The sequence below is a fragment of the Amia ocellicauda genome, chromosome 17, assembly GCF_036373705.1.
Source record: "Amia ocellicauda isolate fAmiCal2 chromosome 17, fAmiCal2.hap1, whole genome shotgun sequence".
Classification (NCBI taxonomy): domain Eukaryota; kingdom Metazoa; phylum Chordata; class Actinopteri; order Amiiformes; family Amiidae; genus Amia; species Amia ocellicauda.
Genome location: NC_089866.1, coordinates 474906 through 494607, shown reverse-complemented (window position 1 = coordinate 494607; position 19702 = coordinate 474906). Strand labels below are relative to the sequence as shown.

Here is a 19702-nt window from a genome sequence, read left to right as displayed (position 1 = left end):
GATCTGAGAGCGGCTGTGTCATTAAAGCGTCTCACAGGAGGGTGTGGGGTGTTGCTGCCCTGTATCGAGTTTCTGCCAGTTTATTTTCTGCGTGCTTCGCGGTGTCTCTGGACAGCTGCCCCCCTCAGCCTTGGGCCCCCTTAGTAACGCCGTTCTCCGCAGCCCGGCCGTGTGGAGCAGCCGTGTGGCTCCCAGCCCTGGCCCTACACGTTGTGTCTCTATTCAGAGTGGAGGAGGCAGGATGTTGCCTGCTGCCAACAGTGACCATTTAGGAAAAAAAAAGAAGAACTAAAGAATCATCCAGTCAACATAAAGTACATTTAATGTATTTATACAGCTCATATATACAAAACAACTGCAAGACAGTTCATCAGTTTCAGATTTAAACACTTTTTACAGTCAAGGAATACCTTTCTTACAATCACAGCGGGGCAGAGGGTGGGGGTGCTGTCAGTTCCTGGATGCGGTACAGTGTGTGTGTGTGTGTGGGGGGGTGATAACACGAGAGGGACCGGCAGCTCAATCTGAGGCATCGCTGCGTCGTCTCCAGGCAGTTTATGACCCCTAAAGAAACAAACGGCAACAATAACAACGAAATCCCAACGCACTCAGTGCCAGGCTGGCCGAGCTCGGGGGGGCGCAGCAACAGTGAACGTCAGACATTCGTAGTGAGCAGCAGCTTTCTGTCTCTCTCTCTATACCCACCCAACATCTCACCCAGATGACAAACTAAACAAATACAATGACAACTTCCCCCCCAGCCATTCACAGACCTTCTCAGCATGATTTGTGTCTTTATTTTTAGTCTTTTTGTTTGCTTGTTTGTTTGGCTGCTGATTGAAACCTCGGTGAGGATATTTCAGTGCAGTTGGAGCCGTGCGAGTGTGTGTGTGTGGGAGCAGAGCTGAAATTTACAAGTTCACACACACACACTGCAGGAGAAACCGACCCCCCCGCCGAGCCGTGGCAGGGAGTGTCAGCGCGTGTTCGGTGCTGGTTTGGCTCAGCCGGCCCCCCTGGCTTTCCCTGTGCTGTCGGTTATTACACATTGTGACTGAATCTCAACAACAACACAACCCCTCTCGGCCAACATTCCTGTTATTTTTCCCTAATTGCCATAAACCTCAGGCCTGACTCCTCCTCCTCCTCCTCCTCCTCGCACTCCGCACAGCTGCTGCCCCTCTCTCTCTCTCTCCCTCTCGCTCTCTCTCGCTCTCTCTCGCTCTCTCTCGCTCTCTCTCGCTCTCTCTCGCTCTCTCTCGCTCTCTCCCTCCCTCCACAGCCCCGGCACGATGGGAAAAGCCCGCTCTGGGTCCGCGAGTCTCACGCCCCGCTCCCCACATGACGAGGCTCTCTCTCCCCGCAGTCAGGCTGAGATTGAAGCTGCAGATAAACACCAGAAAGTAAATTCACAGGCACCGGCCTCTGTGTGCGGCCCGTCCGCTAGTCCAGATGGAATCCATTTCAGACGGGATCTTTCAGAGGGAAATGTATTAACTTTGAAAGACTGCACTGAGGGACAGAGGGCCTTGAGATGACAGAACCAGACCGGGGGGGCAGAAAAAATAAAAGCCAAGGGAAACCGGCACGAACTAAACTCATCCACAATTGTGCACTCAGGCACATGCAGAGAGGGGGACCATTACGGTTTTCTGTCCCCCCGGTGTGGTTAGAGCAGTGTCCACAGAGGAAGTGGGGCCCCTGTCGACCCCTCGGCCCTCAGCATTGTCCTGCCGTCCTCTGGGAAGATGGTGTCTCCCTTGCCCTGTCCCTTCCTCCCTCCACTAGAGCGATACCCCATCACCACAACATACAATAACCAGAAAAACTGGGCTGAACTCCAACACCACTGGAATTACCTGTCCAGAGAAACCTGCCCCCCCACCCCAATCCCCACACTTCCAGACTCTTCTAACGCCCCCACCCCAACAAGGACGATCATAAAAATAGTGCAGAACAGTCACACTCGGAGAGAGGGCCCCACAGGCAGGAGATAGTGGACTCGGCCAGAGCTATTTTGAGAGCCGGTATCTTTTCTCCTTCGCCAGACTGACGGGGACATTCAGACACAGATTAGAGCAAGGGGGGCGGTAGGGCCGAACGCAGGGCAGGCTGGTCACGTTCGCTCTCATCACACTGACGAACAGACGGAGGCAAAACTACTGTTCGGCAGCTGCCATCAGTGGAGCTCAATCGAGCCGCTCTGACACACCGTCCGTCACCAGGATCTGTCTCAACTCTCGACCAATAAATATAACCGTAGTGACATTATTATTAACAATACTGGTCATATAGTAAGAGCAGACTTGGTCAATATAATGCAATATGGGCAAACAACCAAACAAATCAAATAAAAATCCCAACAGAATATCTAAACATCTGGGCCACCTCTGCATCCCTCACACAGACAGGTTTTCTTTTTCAGTTTTGTTTGGTAATAATACTAAAGTAGCAGTACAAATATGCTGGGTCGGGGTTACAACAATATCCAGTAAGGAAGACAATCAGAAAAGATACGGCATACATTTATTTACAATATACATATACTTTTCTCCATTTAGTTAGAAAATAGTTTACCGTTTGTTGATTTTATTTTATTTACTAATTTGAAGAAATAAGTTTTTTTTGCTAAATAAGTGTTTTTCAGATAAGTTTTCTTCATAACAAAAGGACTCACACACACAGTCCAGAGCTCGGCACACACACACACACTATATACACAGGCACACACAATCAGGATCTCTTGTTCTCTCCAGATTACGTTTTAGGATTTTCAAGATTGATACAGTGGAAGAAGGTCACTGGTCATGGAAACTCATGGAGAGGGGAACATGTGGAAACACGATGCCTCTCATTATCTCCTCTTACAGGAGTCGGCCCATGGCCCCATCCCACTGCAGGAGGAGCTACAGGTCTGTGTGAATTATTGGGGACGGGCGGCACAAGACCTGGTTACTTCACAGCTGCCGATTAAACAGATGATCACCTTTACGATCTCCTCTCAGGGACAGAGGGAGACACTGGAGCCACAAAGCAAAACAAAACAAATTCTCATCTACACTGCCCCTGTGCCCCTAGTTTTTTATTCCTTTTTAGTTTTTTTCTTCTTTCGTTCCCTCTATCTGAATCAAAATGCTATGAGAAAACCATATGAATTAAAGAATAACAGTGTTTAGCCACATAGTTTTCCACTGAGGGGGCCAGTGGAGGGTAGTTCGTCAAATCCATTTAATCTCTCCTCTTGCTAAACATACCCGTGACTAAGACTGATCATTACAACATCCGTCCTGGGCTCTGGTCGGACCCTCAGTGCTGGGGCGGCCCACCGCGCATTCGCTTTAAGGCACTGGGTTGCGAAAGATTTAAAAAAAAAAAAACAACAACAAACGGCAGCGTATCGCTCTATGTGTTCAGCAGAGTCCGTGACCCTCACAGGCATCTGTGAAACACACTATAAATTAAACTCCTTCAGCTCAGAAGGTTTCTTTTTCTAGTTTTTGGCCGACAGTGCACATGACTAGGCTACCAAGAGCGAGTGCTGGAGGGACACCCTGAAGGAAGAATGATATCTGGTCTCAGTCCCACCACAAAGGCCTCCGCGTTGACCTTGGGCAGCTCCAGTGGCTCGAATGACTCACTGAAGACCATCACCCAAGTAGCTCTTTTCTTCCCCCTAAGCTCTAGACAATAATACAGAATGGACCCCCTCCCACCCAACCAACCAACACCCCCCACCCACCCACTCTCGTGCAGAACATCAGTGTTGGGTTGCTTTGCTTCACACGCTCCGTTCACAATAAAGAAACGTTACAGATTCTAGTGACACCTGTCCCGTCCTACTCCAATCACCCATTGCTGGCAGTGCAAACAGAACCACTCCATCACCTGGGACCCCCGGCCTTCAGCACCTGCGGAGGTCTCGATCTCCAGCACCGAGGGTGGAGGACCGCGGCTCACGGGCTCAGTTAGCTGGGTCCGAGTCCCGAACACACGCGTGACAAAGAACAGTCCTTAACTAGTGCAATGCTGTCATGTCATCAGCCACCTGGCCTTCAGCTGCAGGCCGAGTTGCCTCACAGGAGTACAGTGGAGGGTCCGCACACGGCTGGGGGTCCGATTAGTCCCGTATTCATGAATCACACAAGCAAGAGAAACTCAAATCAGACCAGACCAGGCTCAGTCAACTGCAGTTTTCAATAGGATGCAGCGCCCCCTGGTGGAGGTCCGAGTATCCGCTGGTCAGCAGGTTTAGAGTCACAGGATTTAGGGAAACTCAGAGGGACACCCGCTATTTAAAAACATACCAATAAAACAGTGAACTTAAGAGCTGTTGTGCTGAACCAGAGGGAGGGGACAGCTGTGAGGATGTGCTTTTGTCCTGGTTCATTCTCATGTCTCGTGTTGTTAAGGCATACAGGAGGAGCCTCGGCCGCCCCAGGGCCTGAGACGGCAGCCTGGCCACCCCCCTCACTGCAGCATGATGTCCTTCAGGTTCTCCTGCAGGATGGTGTCCTTGACGGCGTGGAAGACAAAGCGGATGTTCTCGGTGTCGATGGCTGTGGTGAAGTGGTGGAAGAGCGGCTTGCTGCGGTTCCTCCTCTTGCGGTTGAAGCACTGCACCAGGTAGGCCTGCACGTCCTCCAACCGGTGGGGGTCGCCGCGGAAGTCGGGGAAGTGCTTAGTGATGCTCACCTTCCTCACCTTCTCCACCAGCAGGTCCATCTTGTTGAGGAAGAGGATGATGGATACGTTGGAGAAGAGCTTGTTGTTGACGATGGTCTCGAAGATGTTCATGGACTCCAGCAGGCGGTTGGTGCGCCGATCCTCCATCAAGACCTGGTCAAACTCGCTTGACGACACCATGAACAGGATCGAGGTGATGCCGTCGAAGCACTGAAACCACTTCTGCCGCTGGGAGCGCTGCCCGCCCACGTCCACCATCTTGAACGGGATCTTCTTGATGATGAAGTCGTGCTCCACGATGCCCTTCGTGGCTTTCCGGGCCAGCAGGATGTCCTGTCGGCTCGGGAGGTAACTCTAGCAGAGGGGGAGAAGGACATGGACAGCATTAACAACAGTGACAACACTGACATACCCTGATCTTCCTCAGGGCTGGTGTTGAGAGTCTGCTTCGTTTGGCTTCAGTCGTCTAGTTTTAATTATGAGGCAAGACACCATTTAACAACTAGATGCTACAAATGAAACCGTTTCCATGCACGGCACGGTCTGCTAATTATCAAATTACACAACCGTATTGAGCCGTTACATCGAGGCTATTCAGATTGAAAGGGTACAATTATTAGCTAAATAAGTCGTTGAGGCAGCTTCGTCCTTCAACAGTGATTACTGCGCTTAGAACAGATGAACGGGGCTTTTTAGACGGATCTGCAGATCTCCACTGGAGCGGGACAGCGTGGGGCCCCATGTGCTCTCGCCAACACAAACCCACAGCCGCTTAACTTTCCGTGGGACGAACTAGGCTGAGCAAATGAACACCCATTTCTGTTGCATCACAGCCTGGGTTTCCTCACACAGTCTTGGACAGAAACTTCGGGGAATATTGCCAGTTTTGGGACCTCATTGCTAGATGTCAAAGTTTATGATTTGCTCTTATCAGCAGTAGATGATGTAATGCTACATGACAAACATTTATAGTGATATGTTAAAGGTTAACAGTCATGGGAGTAATTGTAATAAAAGTTTATTTAATTTTTAACAATGTACATCCTGGTCCTCAGACATACTTCTGTGTGTTTATAAAAGTATGAGACCTTTTAAAGATTAAAAAACTGACTGGAAAAAAACAATTAAGAATTTTTTTTTTTGACAAATTGAGTGAACATGAAAATAGTCAAACAAGCTTTAATCTGCAGCTAAAATGGTGGAATAAATCTTGTCATCCTGTCAGGAGAGTGTATTTCAGGATTAGTTTGAAATGGCAGCAAATATAAAACAGCTGCTGCCTGAAGGAGCTGAAAGAATGGGGAAGAGGGGGTTGAGGCACCAGTATTCGGCCCGTCACAGGCTCCTGCTGCGGACCCCCAGTTCTGGTCTTGGCTTGCGTGTCTGCTGTCCAATCGCCAGTGAAGTCTCTGCCTCAAGTCCATATTCCATTGAGGATTCACTGCAGGGTTGTGATAGACAGACAGACAGACAGTGTGGAAGCCCTTGGAGGTGTGGGGGGCCGGTGTGGGGGGCTCTGTCTTTCTCTGCTCGGCGGTGGGGGCTCCTGCTCGGGACAGTCCTGTGCCACCCTACAGCCGGGCCTTAAAAGGAGCCCGGGGGAGACTGGAAACTGTCCAGATCGCACAGCACAGGACGGGAACACCGAGCAGAATGAGCCGTTTCTTCTCATTTCCCATCGCTCTCTTGGCAGTAAACAGACACGGACAAATTCACAAAAGCGTGCAAAACATAAATAATAGCCATACGTCTTATTCGCTGGCATTTATTTCCTGAAGCTTTGCCTCTCTCGTTCCCTTTTAACTTAATTTGTTTTTTAATTGCCTCAGAGAACGTCTTTATACCCAGAATAAACCACATCATATAAGAGCAGATTTTCCTCTTTGGGTTTTCTGTTGCTTCTCTGTAACTGTGTGTTCAAAGGGCCGGACGGACCAGGGCCACACTCTCACCAGCTGAGGTGCATTTTTAAGACCAATCAAACGGTGTGTAAATCTCCACACCCACCCGCCAGCTTGTTTTACTCAGATAAGGGTTTATTTGTGTGGGGTGGGAGGCTGCGGCTCCAGACAGACCCTTGTGAAACAACGACAGGTACGTGACTCACCAGCTGCCCAATCCGGTCCAAGTTGTCAAGGAAATACTTCACAGATTCACCCTGAACAGAGAGGGAGAGGGAGAGGGAGATAGTTAGTTACAGTTTGAGTTAAACCATTCAAGTTGATTCACGTGGTCCGGGGGCTGGGAATTTCCCGTAAGACATGAATTCTCCATTTGATTGATTGATTGATTGTAAGTACAGTTCAAGCTTAAGAAGTTGAGCAACCAGAGCTGCGGTGCATCGATGGATACACATGTTTACCCGGAGAGGGCCGCCCCCAACATTGCGCAATAACACAAAAAACACAGAAACATTTGACGAGGAAAATAAACTTCACGCAATTTTACGAGCGGATGTGTAAACCTGGGCTGTTAAGCAATTAAACAGCATTAAACCATATAAACGTATTGCTCTCCTACTTTATTTTTCCCCAGATACTTTTTTAAGGAAATTACCGGAAAAGGAAAAATAGATCCTGCTTCGGGAGTTGAAAGAAAGGTAGAATTACAGTCTCTGGAAGGAACGTTAATAGCTGGACTCAGACTGGAGAAGCTTATAAAGTTCGGCACATATGCAAAACAATAAAATAAAATCCCGAAAATGGCCATGTATACATGTCTCAGCAATCTCCCCAAACACCCGTTATCTACACCACCTCACCAGCAAACACACGCCCTCCCAGTGCTATCTGTGGGACCTGCTGGGAGGAAGCTGATTCTCGGGAACCAAGGAAGGCTGCGGATTGTTGAACGTGTGCCGACCCGGCGACCTTGTCCTGGCTTTGCTCACAAGCATGACGTGTGTCGAGGACAGAGAGCAGGGAGACGGATCTCTCCAGTCTGCATCAGAGACGGCCGTGTTTCCGAGTTCAGTGAAATGCTAATCAAACATGGACAGAGAATGATAACAGGGACACATACTGACGTACTGATGCAGAAAGTGTTGTCTCTACACCCACACCCACAGACACACATTCATGCTGAATATATCCCGGTACTACATACATTTTCTTTTTAGTAAGTAATGAAGGTTCACTGCAATATTAATAACCGTCTTCAAAATCATGAAAGGCATCGACCACATCAAACCAGAGGAGCTTTTCCAGATCAGCAGGGACACACGCACCCGGGGACACAAATGGAAATTGGGCTTCAAGGCATTCAAAACGGAAAACAGGAGACACTTCTTCATACAGAGAGGCATCAGAATCTGGAATAAACTACCCAGCGATGTGGTAGAAGCTAAAAGTTTGGGAACATTTAAAAATAGTCTGGATAGGATCCTTGGATCACTTAGATATTAATGAACACCAAACGAGCACGATGGGTCGAATGGCCCCCTCTCGTTTGTAAACTTTCTTATGTATGTATTTTATACAGCCTCAAAGTTACATCCATAAAGTTTAGTGTTTTGCTTTGCTGGAGAAAGTCGATCACTCTGCAGCATTGTTTGTTGTTGTTGTTGTTGTTGTTGTGCTTTTCTCAGCAAACCAGAACCCCCCCTGCATCCCCGCCATGCTAAAGAGGGCGAGCTCTTTAATTATGAAGTGCCTCTCCGAGAACAGAGAGAGAGAAAAACACAAACATACGGTAATGACACATTCTGGACCGCTGGGCCGGGTCAAAACGGTCAAGTCTGAAGACGGCGGATTGCAGGTCTGAGAAATCTGATCTTCAGTGCGATTCTAAACAGCTGTCCCAGAGCAGCAGAAATGTGCTACACTTCAGGAAGCGTCCCATGTCAAGGCATGCTCTGTACAGCGGGCACATCCTCCGCCAGGGCACGGCCTGGCGCCAACGCTTTACCGTTGGCTAGCAGGAGGAACATAAGAACATAAGACCATTCGCCCCATCGTGGTCGTTTGGTGTCCATTAATAACTGAGTGATCAAGGATCCTATCCAGTCTGTTTTTGAATGTCCCCACATTGTCTCTTCAGCCACATGGCTGGGGAGTTTGTTTAGATTGTGACGCCTCTCTGTGTGAAGAAGTGTCTCCTGTTTTCTGTCTCGAATGCCTTGAAGCCCAATTTCCATTTGTGTCCCAGGTGCGCGTGTCCCTGCTGATCTGGAAAAGCTCCTCTGGTTTGATGTGGTCGATGCCTTTCATGATTTTGAAGACTTGGATCAAGTCCCCACATAGTCTCCTCTGTTCCAGGGTGAAAAGGTTCAGTTCCTCAGTCTCTTAGTAGGACATTCCCTTCAGACCTGGAATAAGTCTGGTTGCTCTCCTCTGAACTGCCTCTAGAGCAGCGATATCTTTCTTGAAGTGTGGAGCCCAGAACTGTCCACAGTATCCAGATGAGGTCTAACTAGTGCATTGTACAGTCTGAACATTACTATTACTGAACACAGGAGTCAAGAGTCACAGTGACAGAGGCGCAAGGTGTTTAAATAGATTATAGTGCCAAGAAATGTACTGCAGAGCTGTGACTGAATAACGTATAACATGAGAAGGTCCTTCTTTGGACTCGGGTGACAATCGGCGGTGGGCGGCTGGGGAACGTGTCAAGGGTCTCACCCACGGCTCTCAATCAGGGTACGATCAGCACTCTGGTGTTCACTGTCCGTCACTAAGCCGACTTCAAACAACACTGTGAGGAAGGGGGGGCAATGATTGTCTGCTTCCTGAGAGGGTTTCCCCAGGTTTTCTATTCTTCGTCCTGACGCCCCCAGGCCAGGGCTCGGCAGTTCAATAGCACGCCATGGCGCAGCGTCTGAGCCGCTCGGCCCCTTTGAAGCATTGTGTGACCGCAGAGCGTTCCTGTCTGCAGAGAGGTGTCCCCACATCCCGAGCAGATCCCAACAGGAAACAGCTGTGAGTGAAAACAGGGGGATTAACAAGACAGCGCCACCCCTGATTTATTAACCCACGGCCTCTGACCCCGGCCTCGGCTAAGTTTACAGCTCCCTTCCACCCCCACCGGGAAGGGTGGAGAATAAATAAATATGAAAATAAATAAACAAACACAGAGCTCAGATCTGAGGCAATCTGACACTTTTAAGAGGCAAGTGTGTTTTTTAGGGAGAGGGTGCATTTCTGTGAACCGCTGATACAACAAGACTGAAGTCAAAAGATAAAAGGAGTCTCGTCCTCCCAAATGTACAAAAACAGATACGCTGGCAAACAGCGCACGTCTCCAACCCCAAAACATAATAATCACAGCGCCGCTTTTGAAGACGCCTCGGTTTTCTCTCAAAACAGGTTCTCGGATTCAGGGTCGTCCGCAAAGTAGAAACACGTTCGAACCCTCGGCGCATAGCTGGAATCCGTGCCCTCCGACCTCGGGATTAGTCTATCAGATCGTTGCCAAGGAAACTCTAGGAGGTGGGGGGGTTGCTGCCAAGTCCCGGAAGCCCAGGGGGGACGGGTCAGCCGGGCTGTCAATCCACCGAGCAGAGCAGACAACTGTGAAGCCGCTCGCAACGACGCCAGGACTGTGTGCGTAGATTACAGCACAATCCACTGCCGGCAGCACACACACTGTCACTACACACCCAGGCGCTCTCTGCTCTTGATCGTGATCGGCACTGAAGCGATCGTCTCCAGGCAGCGAGTCCAGGGCTCAAGTCACGGTCTGCACGTGTGCGTTTCTCTTCGCTTTCTTCACACTTAAACACGGTTAAGGCCTTTTCCTTTGTTTGAGGATTATTTTACACTGTCCAGTGACTCGAAGGCCTCCTGTCTCAACCCCCACTCCATCCCCGCCTCCTCATATTTATGTTCAGCTGTGACCGGTTTCCCTCCGTTGTGGGAAGTGACTGCAGGAGCTCTCTCCACTTCACGAAGCTCCCAGTTGCACAGAGGCGGAGGTGTGAAGTCAGTGTGCTCTGCGTACAGGCGTGACCAGAGGGCTTCCTCCTGTGAGAGATGACAACAGTGGAGTCGAGCAGGCGCTTCAGAGATCCCCAGCACAGGAACAAGAGAGACTGCGCTTCTCTCTACGCACAAAAGACAATTAGCAAGTTCGTAACGGATCTGTTTCATGAAGCCAGAACAAACAGAACCGAACACAAACAGGCAGGTCTAACCTCAGACCAGAGAGAAACGTATATACTTTCCAGAAAACATAGCCACTGAAAACACTTGGTTCTCATGCGGCGCTCACTTCCCTAGCGCGGGAATCGGATGCCACATGGGCGTGAAGCCAGGTGAGCGAGGCTGTGGAGCCGGGGGGGCACGTCTGTATGGCGCAGTCCCACAATGCACCAGGAGGTGTTCCTGCTCGCTCTATTTTAGTGCCGGACAGCGGTTCCTTCCTGGAAGAGCCTGGCTGTTCTGTTAGCCCACTGGAGAGTGGCGAGGGGGCGAGGGGGCATCCTGGAGCTGGGTGAGGGGGGCGAGGGGGCATCGTAGAACTGGGCGAGAGGGCATCCTGATTCTGCAGCGCACCATCCACAGCTTCCACCCGGGAATCTCAATCTCTTCAGTCACTCACTGAGAGTGGACGCTCAGCTCCCCCCCAACTGGCGTTGTGTAACTGTTTACATAAAAGGATGGACAAACCCAAACTGGTTGGTTTTCATCAGCTATTTATAAATAATGCAGGCTGGACACTGAAGCTTTTTACTTATTTAATAACTCATTGGAGGGGGGGGGGGGGGGGGGTGTAAAACACAGGATGCAGCTGCAATCAGAAATAAACCAGACAATTGTTGCTGCTCTGGAGCTCTCACTCTTCATGGCTCTGCATGTGAGAATCACAAGCTCCTTCAGAGGGGCTGCTTGTTTTGAGGCTGATCACTCTCTCACACTCTCTCACAATCAGACTCACCCACACACACACACACTGACTGGCTGACTGACACACATTGCGCACACACTGACACACTCACAGACACACACATGACGCCCTGCCCCGCCTGCTCAGCGCTCGCTGTAACCCACTGTGCGTCTCATGGTCAGCCTTCACTCTGATGCAGCTCTGATGACCCAGGTGTCGAGCTGCAGGAGACGGTTATTTGTGTGAGGCTGCGACTGCAATCGACCCCGAGGCCGTGCCAGAGCGCTGCGGAGAGGCAGCCGGTGAGGCAGTGATGCTCTAAAATAGCACCTAGCTTCACATCCATGGGTTGTTTGCTGTGAGGGGATGCCCAGAACCGTCCTACATTAGTTATACGTTGAAGGCTTCACACCACGGGGAAACTTAGATGCCTTTTAAAATGTCTACCAGCATTTACAGTTGGTGCCCATCCAGAGAGCTGCTGGGCAAGAGGGGGCCGGAGAGACAGCTCACTACTTTACAGCCTCCTTGAAAACATGGTGCTTCAACACCTACAACTCAGAATGAAAACAAAACACCACAAACCAGACTGTACATTAAAACTAAATCTTTCAGGTATGAAAACCAGAATCTTTTAAGAATCGTTTCTCCTTCTTGGACATAACGGTTTTCTTTCAGACTGACTGAATATTCTTGGCGCTGGACCAAAAAGCTTTGTTTCCAAAGAGGTCTCTGCGGTGAAAGAAATGTTTGAGTTGGACACAGGCGAAGAGCCACAATTAATCCCCCACAATGAGATCTAACACACCCAGTAAAGCACTCTTGAAGGCTTAAGCATTATCCAAACATTAGCTTGCCTCAATGTAACAAAACACCACTCCAAAATGGCCAATTCATTTGGGTCAACCGACTTCTTAACAATTGAGAACTCTAGTATTTACAACCAACAAGAATAAATTAAAGACATTCTGCACACTGTAAATTAATGAATAAGAACATAAAGTGTCCAATCGAGAGGTCATTCGCCCCATCGTGCTCGTTTGGTGTCCATTAATAAGTAAGTGATCCAAGGATCCTATCTAGTCTGTTTTTTAATGTTCCTGAATGGATTGAGGGCCTGTTTCTGTGGCAGTAAAACCTAAGATACCTCTCAAATAAACAAGCATTACCGTTGGACTTCTAAATGTACTGACGGTTAAAAACAGTGTCTATAACACATCGAAAAGGGCACACCATCTAAACCTGGAGTCCTGCACCTCGTTTAGTTTTGAATTCCCTGCCATGTTTTGTTCTCCAGTCGCAGGACACAGCAGATGGTCCTTCTACAAGGTTGTCTACGCTCAGTGTGCCAACATGGAAACCGACATCGGTGGAATGGGAACTCAAACAGCGACGGGAGACAGACTCAAACACTCGGAGAGACGCGGTCAAAGAGCATCGTTCATTCTGCTGGCGAACAAAACTACTCTGTCCGGGGCCGGCCACAAACAAAACAAAGAGGGAAAAATAGAAACCAAAAAAAAAAAGTTGTTTTCTGCTTTTAGAAAGAGCCCGAAGGCCAATGGAATTTGTGGTTAACTTCAAAAAATGTGAAAATATGCTTGGCTTTCACAGGGATTTCTATGAGTTTTTCGAATTGATACCCAAACTCCATTCTGGTTTCCTCAGCAGTGAGGAATGTTCTGTCTGCTGGGACCCGAACATGACCCATCGAAGAAACAAGAAATCCCTGGTTACGCAGTTGTGGAAGCTGCCTCTTCCCAAAAGCTGAGCCATACGAGACACACCACCCCCCCACACACACAAGCGGCATGAGAGGAGGGCAGCCCGGGGCCAGGGCGTGGGGGCCAGGGCGTGGGGACTCCCGCAGACTCCAGAGTCGTGGCGAGGCAATGGAGAGAAACACAGAGACGCATCAGCAGCCCCCGGAGAGTGTCGCTGAGCCGCAGGTCTCATGGCCCGGCTCTCTCAGCAAAGGAATGTGAACGCGGTCGCCGTGTGGAAGTGTGATGAGCAGTTGGGGGAGGGGGAGAGAGAGAGAGAGAGAGAGAGAGCGAGCATCAGCAAATGAGAGAGTGAAAGAGAGCAAATGTGAGACTCACTGCATCATACTGATTACCAGGCCTGCAGACACACCGTCCACTTGTGTCTCCAGTGTCCGATCGCCAGCAGGATGAAGGCCAGGTGTGTGATCCAAACTGTCAAACAACCCCGACACGAGCAGGCCCTCCACCAGACCGACTGGATCACTCGTTTCACCGGCTTAAACCTAATTAACACATCCTCAAGCTGTAGGTCATCTCGATAAGGCAATTTCCGACACTGTTGCCACAAGAATAGCAGAAGTCGCTTTAATCACACACAAAAAAAAGCAAATAAGTACAGAAGGTACAGCAGGGCGTCTTCAAGAACAATTGAAGTCCACAAGATGCCCTGCCTGTCTGACAGCTTTGCGTGGGCCACAACGCCTCCCAGAACAACCTTCCAGCCCCGTTTCACACCGGACAACACTCCCTCCAGTTGCACGTGGCCCTTCCTGGCCTCCACCGCAGTGCGGCGGGCGTCTGTTCTCCCTGCTGGTTGTGCGAGGAGCGGACCCAGATCCGGGACACAGCAAAACATCTGCGCTCTGTCCCCAGAAGGACCCCAGCCCCCCACCTCACAGACAGAGCGGTTCCTTGGCCATTGTCCACAGTCCACAGGCTTGTTCCTGCCTCCAGGCCCGGCCACGCTAGAGCCGGATACAGAGAACAACCTGATCTGCTTACATCTCCGAGCATCGCAGACCGAACTGCGACCTCCTCCCCACCCGGCTCTCCTGGCTCGGCCTCTGCGCTTTGAACAGGCCGGGACTGGAGTGGCAGGTTCTTCCCTTTTATCTCCCCTTATCTCCTCCCGAAAGCAATGGAGGCTCCGCGGGGCAGGGTTGTAAACAAAAAATTTGAGAGTGGAAAGAAAGAAAAAAGGAAAGAAAAAGAATGCATGCATGCATGTGTGTGTGTGTGTGTGTGTGTGTGTGTGTGTGTGTGTGTGTGTGTGTGAGAGAGAGAGAGAGACATTCTTCTCATACAGGAAAACATCTGAAGACTTGCCTGCTCGTAAATTACTCTTTTTCCAATTCACTCCCTTGGGTTTGAAAGTTAGCAGAGAAAACAACAATTGCCATCTGTTTCACGAGCCATTTTAGAAGCGCTAAATATCAGTCATCAATCCGCCAGATCTCTTAAAAAAGACAAACGCAAAAGAAGCCGAAACACAACAACTCTCCACCATGTTGGAGCAGGACAGAGAATGTGAAAAAATGTGCCGTTGCACAAAATCCTCATTGTGCAGCGTCCCGGTGGGAAAACACTGACAAATCCATGGATGCTCAGGGATACAGAAGCATTTCCCCATTTCGTCAGCCTCAGACAAAAGATATGAACGCCTGGATAGTGATACACAACCACGGTGAGTGTGAGAGGCGGCACTGTATTTGTGTGTGCCACTCTGGAGCAAAAACCAGTATAAACCAGTATAAACCAGTGCAAGCATGGCAGCAAAGGGTCACGGTCACGTGCCTCTCAGGACAATTCGGTCCGGACCACAGGGAGGCCCCGAATAAATACAGACTGACCGCACAGAGCCAGGGCTGCGCAGGGAGGCCGTTTGCACTCGGATGAGCCGGCACTTCATAGCATCCATTATTCAACTCCGCGCCGGCCGACACGCAGTGAATAATGAATGACAGGGCCAGCAGAGAGAAGTTGACCCGGGGCAGTTTTTAAGTGTCAGCCAGCCGGTGAGGTAATGGCTGAATGCACTGGCCCGGCTGAACGCTGAGTAAGCGTTGAGTAAGACTGGGCCACACCAGGCACTGAAGCTCACTGTTCGGTCGTTTTCTTTTAGCTTCTCACTTTCCGATGGGAACAGCCAGTAAGTGCCCTCGTTAGGAATGTCAGATTATACGAGGCGCTGTCGAGCTTCAAGAGGAACACAATACCCTCTGTTTAACAGCCACCTGGACAGAAGTCAACCACGACTTAAGTTTTTAAGAGCATCTTAAAATGCAGATCCAAATACAAGCAGCACACTGGCAGAGGGAGGGAGCTTCAGTACCACCAGCAGGACCGCAAATAAAACAACAAAACACACAAACAATACAGGACTGTGATGCCGAGCTGTGGATGTCGACAGATATAACCCCTAAAGCATCGCCAGAGGAGCCCACACTTCCCAGCCCAGTCCCAGAACGGGGCTGAACTCTCCGCCCAAACTGAGCACATTCTCGAGCTGTGCGTGACTCTGAAGAGGCTAGCATTACATAACCGCCTCCATCAGGGATATCCAGTCTAACACGATGACAGCAATAACACGCCTGTGAAGCCGCCTCAAGGAGCTTCTCCCCAGCACCTATTGGCATCGCCCGTCCTCGCTGCCACTGCGGCTGCGGTCCTGACAGCAGCATCACTGCCGCTCTCTGGGCTCCCGGCCCGCCACTGCGCCAACCGGTTAACGAAGTGAAGACGGTAATTCGCATCGCATGACTAACACGGGAAACATTCACGGTCACATTCACACTTGCCTGCCCGTGGAGAAGAGCAGGACTGGAAATGCACAGGGCCGGGGCCAGGAGAGTTGAGCAAACTTTTTTTTTTTCTCTCACTTGATTTACGGGAAGAACCAGAAAAAAAGAAAAGATGGGAAGAGGGAACGGGGGGAGGAGGGGAGGGAACAGGGGGTTGTGTTCTGGCTGCACCGCACACGGGGTGAGAACAATGTGTTGTGTACCGAGGGCTTCACCACAGCTGGGGCGACACTCCAGTCACAGAGAAAAGCTGCATTAAGCAGCACAAACAAAAAGGGAAACTTTAACAACTTTCCACCGGGAGCTTCGCTGCAGCTGTTCTGCTCCAAAGCGCTGCAGACAGATTATAATCAGGGTCTGCCCTATTGTTTATAGTGCATATGTTTTGAGAGAGGAAAAAAAAAAAGGTCAAATTATATAACTTCCCAAAAATAAAACCGAAATCCGAGGTGAAATTTCCCCCGTGCAGGAAACCGCACATTGCAGTCATCGTGATTAATGAAATCAATACATAATAAATAAGTACAATTTATGGATCAGACAGATTCAATTCAATTCAAATTTGGACTCTGCGATGGCTGCTGGAAAAACATGACAGACAAAAAGAAAAACAAATCAAAGTGCAGAAATAAAAAGTCTACCTGATTCTTTGAAATGGCAGCAAGAAACACTGCATTTAAATATTTTATGTTTCAGACAAACAAAGCCGGCATGCCCTTACTGGATCCTGAAAGTGAGTTTAAATTGCCGGACTGTGACCCCTTCTTGTTTCTCTCTCCAGTAGTACAGTGCCAAGTGTCAACCAGCTCGTTAGTGTCGAACTCATCTGTAGGCCTCCCTTACCAAGCTCGAATAACCGTTACATCTCGCCCAGACAAGCCGAAGCCTCCCACAGCCCACAGCACAGGAACGGGCGGAGCTGCAGACACTGAAGGTATGCAGCGTTACTCTCTCTCTGGCCTCACAATATGGGCCGAGCTGCAGGCATGACGGTGCGCTAGGATCGGGTTTCTAGCAAGTGTTTAAACAAACAATAATACATATTTTAGTAAGGCAATTTGAAACCACTTCACACCGCCTGGGAGAGTGTGGTGCTGTCCTTTCAATTGGATGACTTATTCAAAATACACTTACAGAACGGCATCTTATTTGCTGTTTCTGTTTTGTGAAAAAGTGGAAAGGCATGAAAACCCTTGACTGGTTGCATCCATGCAGTGCCCTCCACAATCCGGAGGGACCCGTGTCAAAGCCAGCGCAGGTCGAGTCAAAACAGTGGCGGCACACGGCACGCAGTCACTGCGAGGTAAAGCACAGATAGAGCCTCAGACGGAGGAATGCATCTGTAATCATTCCTGGAGATTTTCTCTGAAACCTCACGATTACTTTCCAAACAAGAATTATCAGCACTTCCATAAAAAATAAATGAAAGGAAAACGCCTCTGTGAAACACGCCACAGATTCCTGCAAATCACCAAACCGGGATAAAGACACCGTCATAAAACTTTAGTGTAAGAGAATCATATTTCCACTTTAATTGCCCGAGCCCGGTCCGGGTCCCAGCTCCCTGGCAGCTGCCGCAGCTCTGAGTCACCGGTGGCCTTGACACCGGCGATAACAGCCCTGTCCCCCCGACCCGGCCCGGCTCAGCGAGTCTAATCCCTTTCCGGACTGACACACAATCACAGCTCTCTCCAGTTGTGCGGCTCGGCACCGAAGTACACAGTTCCTATAACGAGCTGCTGTCTGCGTAGGGGTCCACTGTCCCACCAGACCACCCTGTGAACAAGAGAGACTCTATCCTGATGCACATCTGAGACGTCGCCCAGTTTGGGGACTATTATGGGCTGTCGTACCAAGACAGGTACACGTCTGCAGAAGAGACGCCTGCATGCAATTCTTACATTGTTATTCCAGCTTTTCAGTTTATGACTGTATTTGTGATCTAAAAATACTAATTTACTGCCACGTTTGCATCAGTTATTAATGCCAGTCATTTGCAGAAGTTGTTCAATATGAGCTCCGACTGTGTCCGAACTGTGTCCTGCAGTAAATACAAATAAACTATAATGAAGAAATTAGCAAAAGTAATAAATACACAAATAAAGGACCAAACAGCTTTCTGACACAATATTGAAATCCGTTCAGAAGCTCAGTTTGAACAGACGGGGGTACATCACAGTGCCCCAGAGGTCAAAGGTGAACCACTGTGAGCCGAACAAAGAAACAGAGGGATCTATTCAAATTGTCCTCGTCTCGCCTTCACATGAAATACCAGCCTCTCTGTGCTGCGGGAAATCATACAGAAGACTTTTTTAAATTGTTGTTGTTGTTTTTATAAAAAAGTCTCGAATCTATAGGGCATTGTAAAGCAGGCTGAGGAGATGCAGATGGAGAGATGATCCCTGGAGAAACATGCTCCACTTCCCCAGGAATGTCTCCCCGGCTCTCATCAAGAGCGCCTCAAATCAAAATCAAAGACACACATCGCTGCTCCGGCCGCGGCTGCCCTCTCTCCTCTGTGAGGACTCCCTGATCTACTCCACACAAACTCGGCCAGTAACAGTGAAGCTAAAGTACAGCCCATAAATATCCTGCCATCCTGCAGCCGCTGTTATTATTATTTGTTGTCAGCCAGAAATGACCAAACACAACACAGGAATCGACTGATGAGCTGCTGACGGGGGATCATGCTGCTATATTTTCCGCAGCCTCGTCTCCAGTGGTTCGTGCTGCTTTCCTTCCCTCTTGGATCGCAGCGGTGAGCTCCACTCAGCCCGTCACAATCTGGGGTTTCCAGTTTCTCACCGGTTGAGCGTGCCGATCGGTAACGCCAATTCCGTTCAATTGTAGATTGCATTGAATTTCTGTACTTCAGATCACGGATTATCCGCCCTGAGACCCCCGCCGCCGTCAGGACACAGCCCCACTGTCTGACCCACTGAGGGAGCGCCCAGGGACGGTAGAGGAAAACCAGGGTACCGCGGATCACCCCGGGGCCAGTGAGGATCAAACCTGCCTGTGCCCAGCGTCACGGCGCAGTAGGTGAGCTTGCTGGTCACACTTAATCTCTAGGTGGGTTCTCAGCCCAGGGCATAGTCCCATCATCTGCCACTTGGGAGTATAAAAAATAAATAAATACAGCTCAAGGTGATTAAATGAACTGTGGTTTGCTGGGAAATAATGACAAATGTTACATCATTAATGGTTGATAGTCAATCATCAATTAACCAAACCTCAATAGCCCATCGGCAGGGAGATTTCACAGCTGTAAATCTCTTCAGTCTTTTAAAATCTCTGGTCTCTGGACAGGCAAAGAAGCCACCCAAACTTTCACGACAGATGAAAACAAAATGGATGTTCAGAGAAAAAAGAACAGTTGGCAGTAGTGCAATGAACAGAAGGCAAAGGGCCACCGAATGCCGTCTTCAGCACATTGTTGTCTCTCTATTAATGCAGTCACGTCTGGTTGTGCACAACAAGCACTTCTCACAGATTCACTTCACACCCTGTGTCATTACTGGCCTCCATTAACACCCTGCTCCTGTTCTCGTCGTCCTTCACTTTTATTAAAAGAAAGAGCAACAGTTTTCACATCTCATTTCGCCGCTGCAGTTACATAACTGTAAACTC

General features: G+C 49.4%; 1 protein-coding gene across 1 annotated transcript in view; it reads right to left on the bottom strand.

Moving 5' to 3' along the window:
* Positions 1-3728: 3728 nt before the first annotated feature.
* The window catches only part of LOC136713119 (guanine nucleotide-binding protein subunit alpha-12), a 40189-nt gene continuing 24215 nt past the window's right edge, over positions 3729-19702 (bottom strand). Inside the window, exons 3-4 of the mRNA XM_066690086.1 lie at positions 6791-6841; positions 3729-5037 (exon numbers count right to left, since the gene is read on the bottom strand). Coding sequence (XP_066546183.1) covers positions 4468-5037; positions 6791-6841 — 621 coding nt within the window. The 3' untranslated portion in view covers positions 3729-4467. The remainder of the gene's footprint in view (positions 5038-6790; positions 6842-19702) is intronic.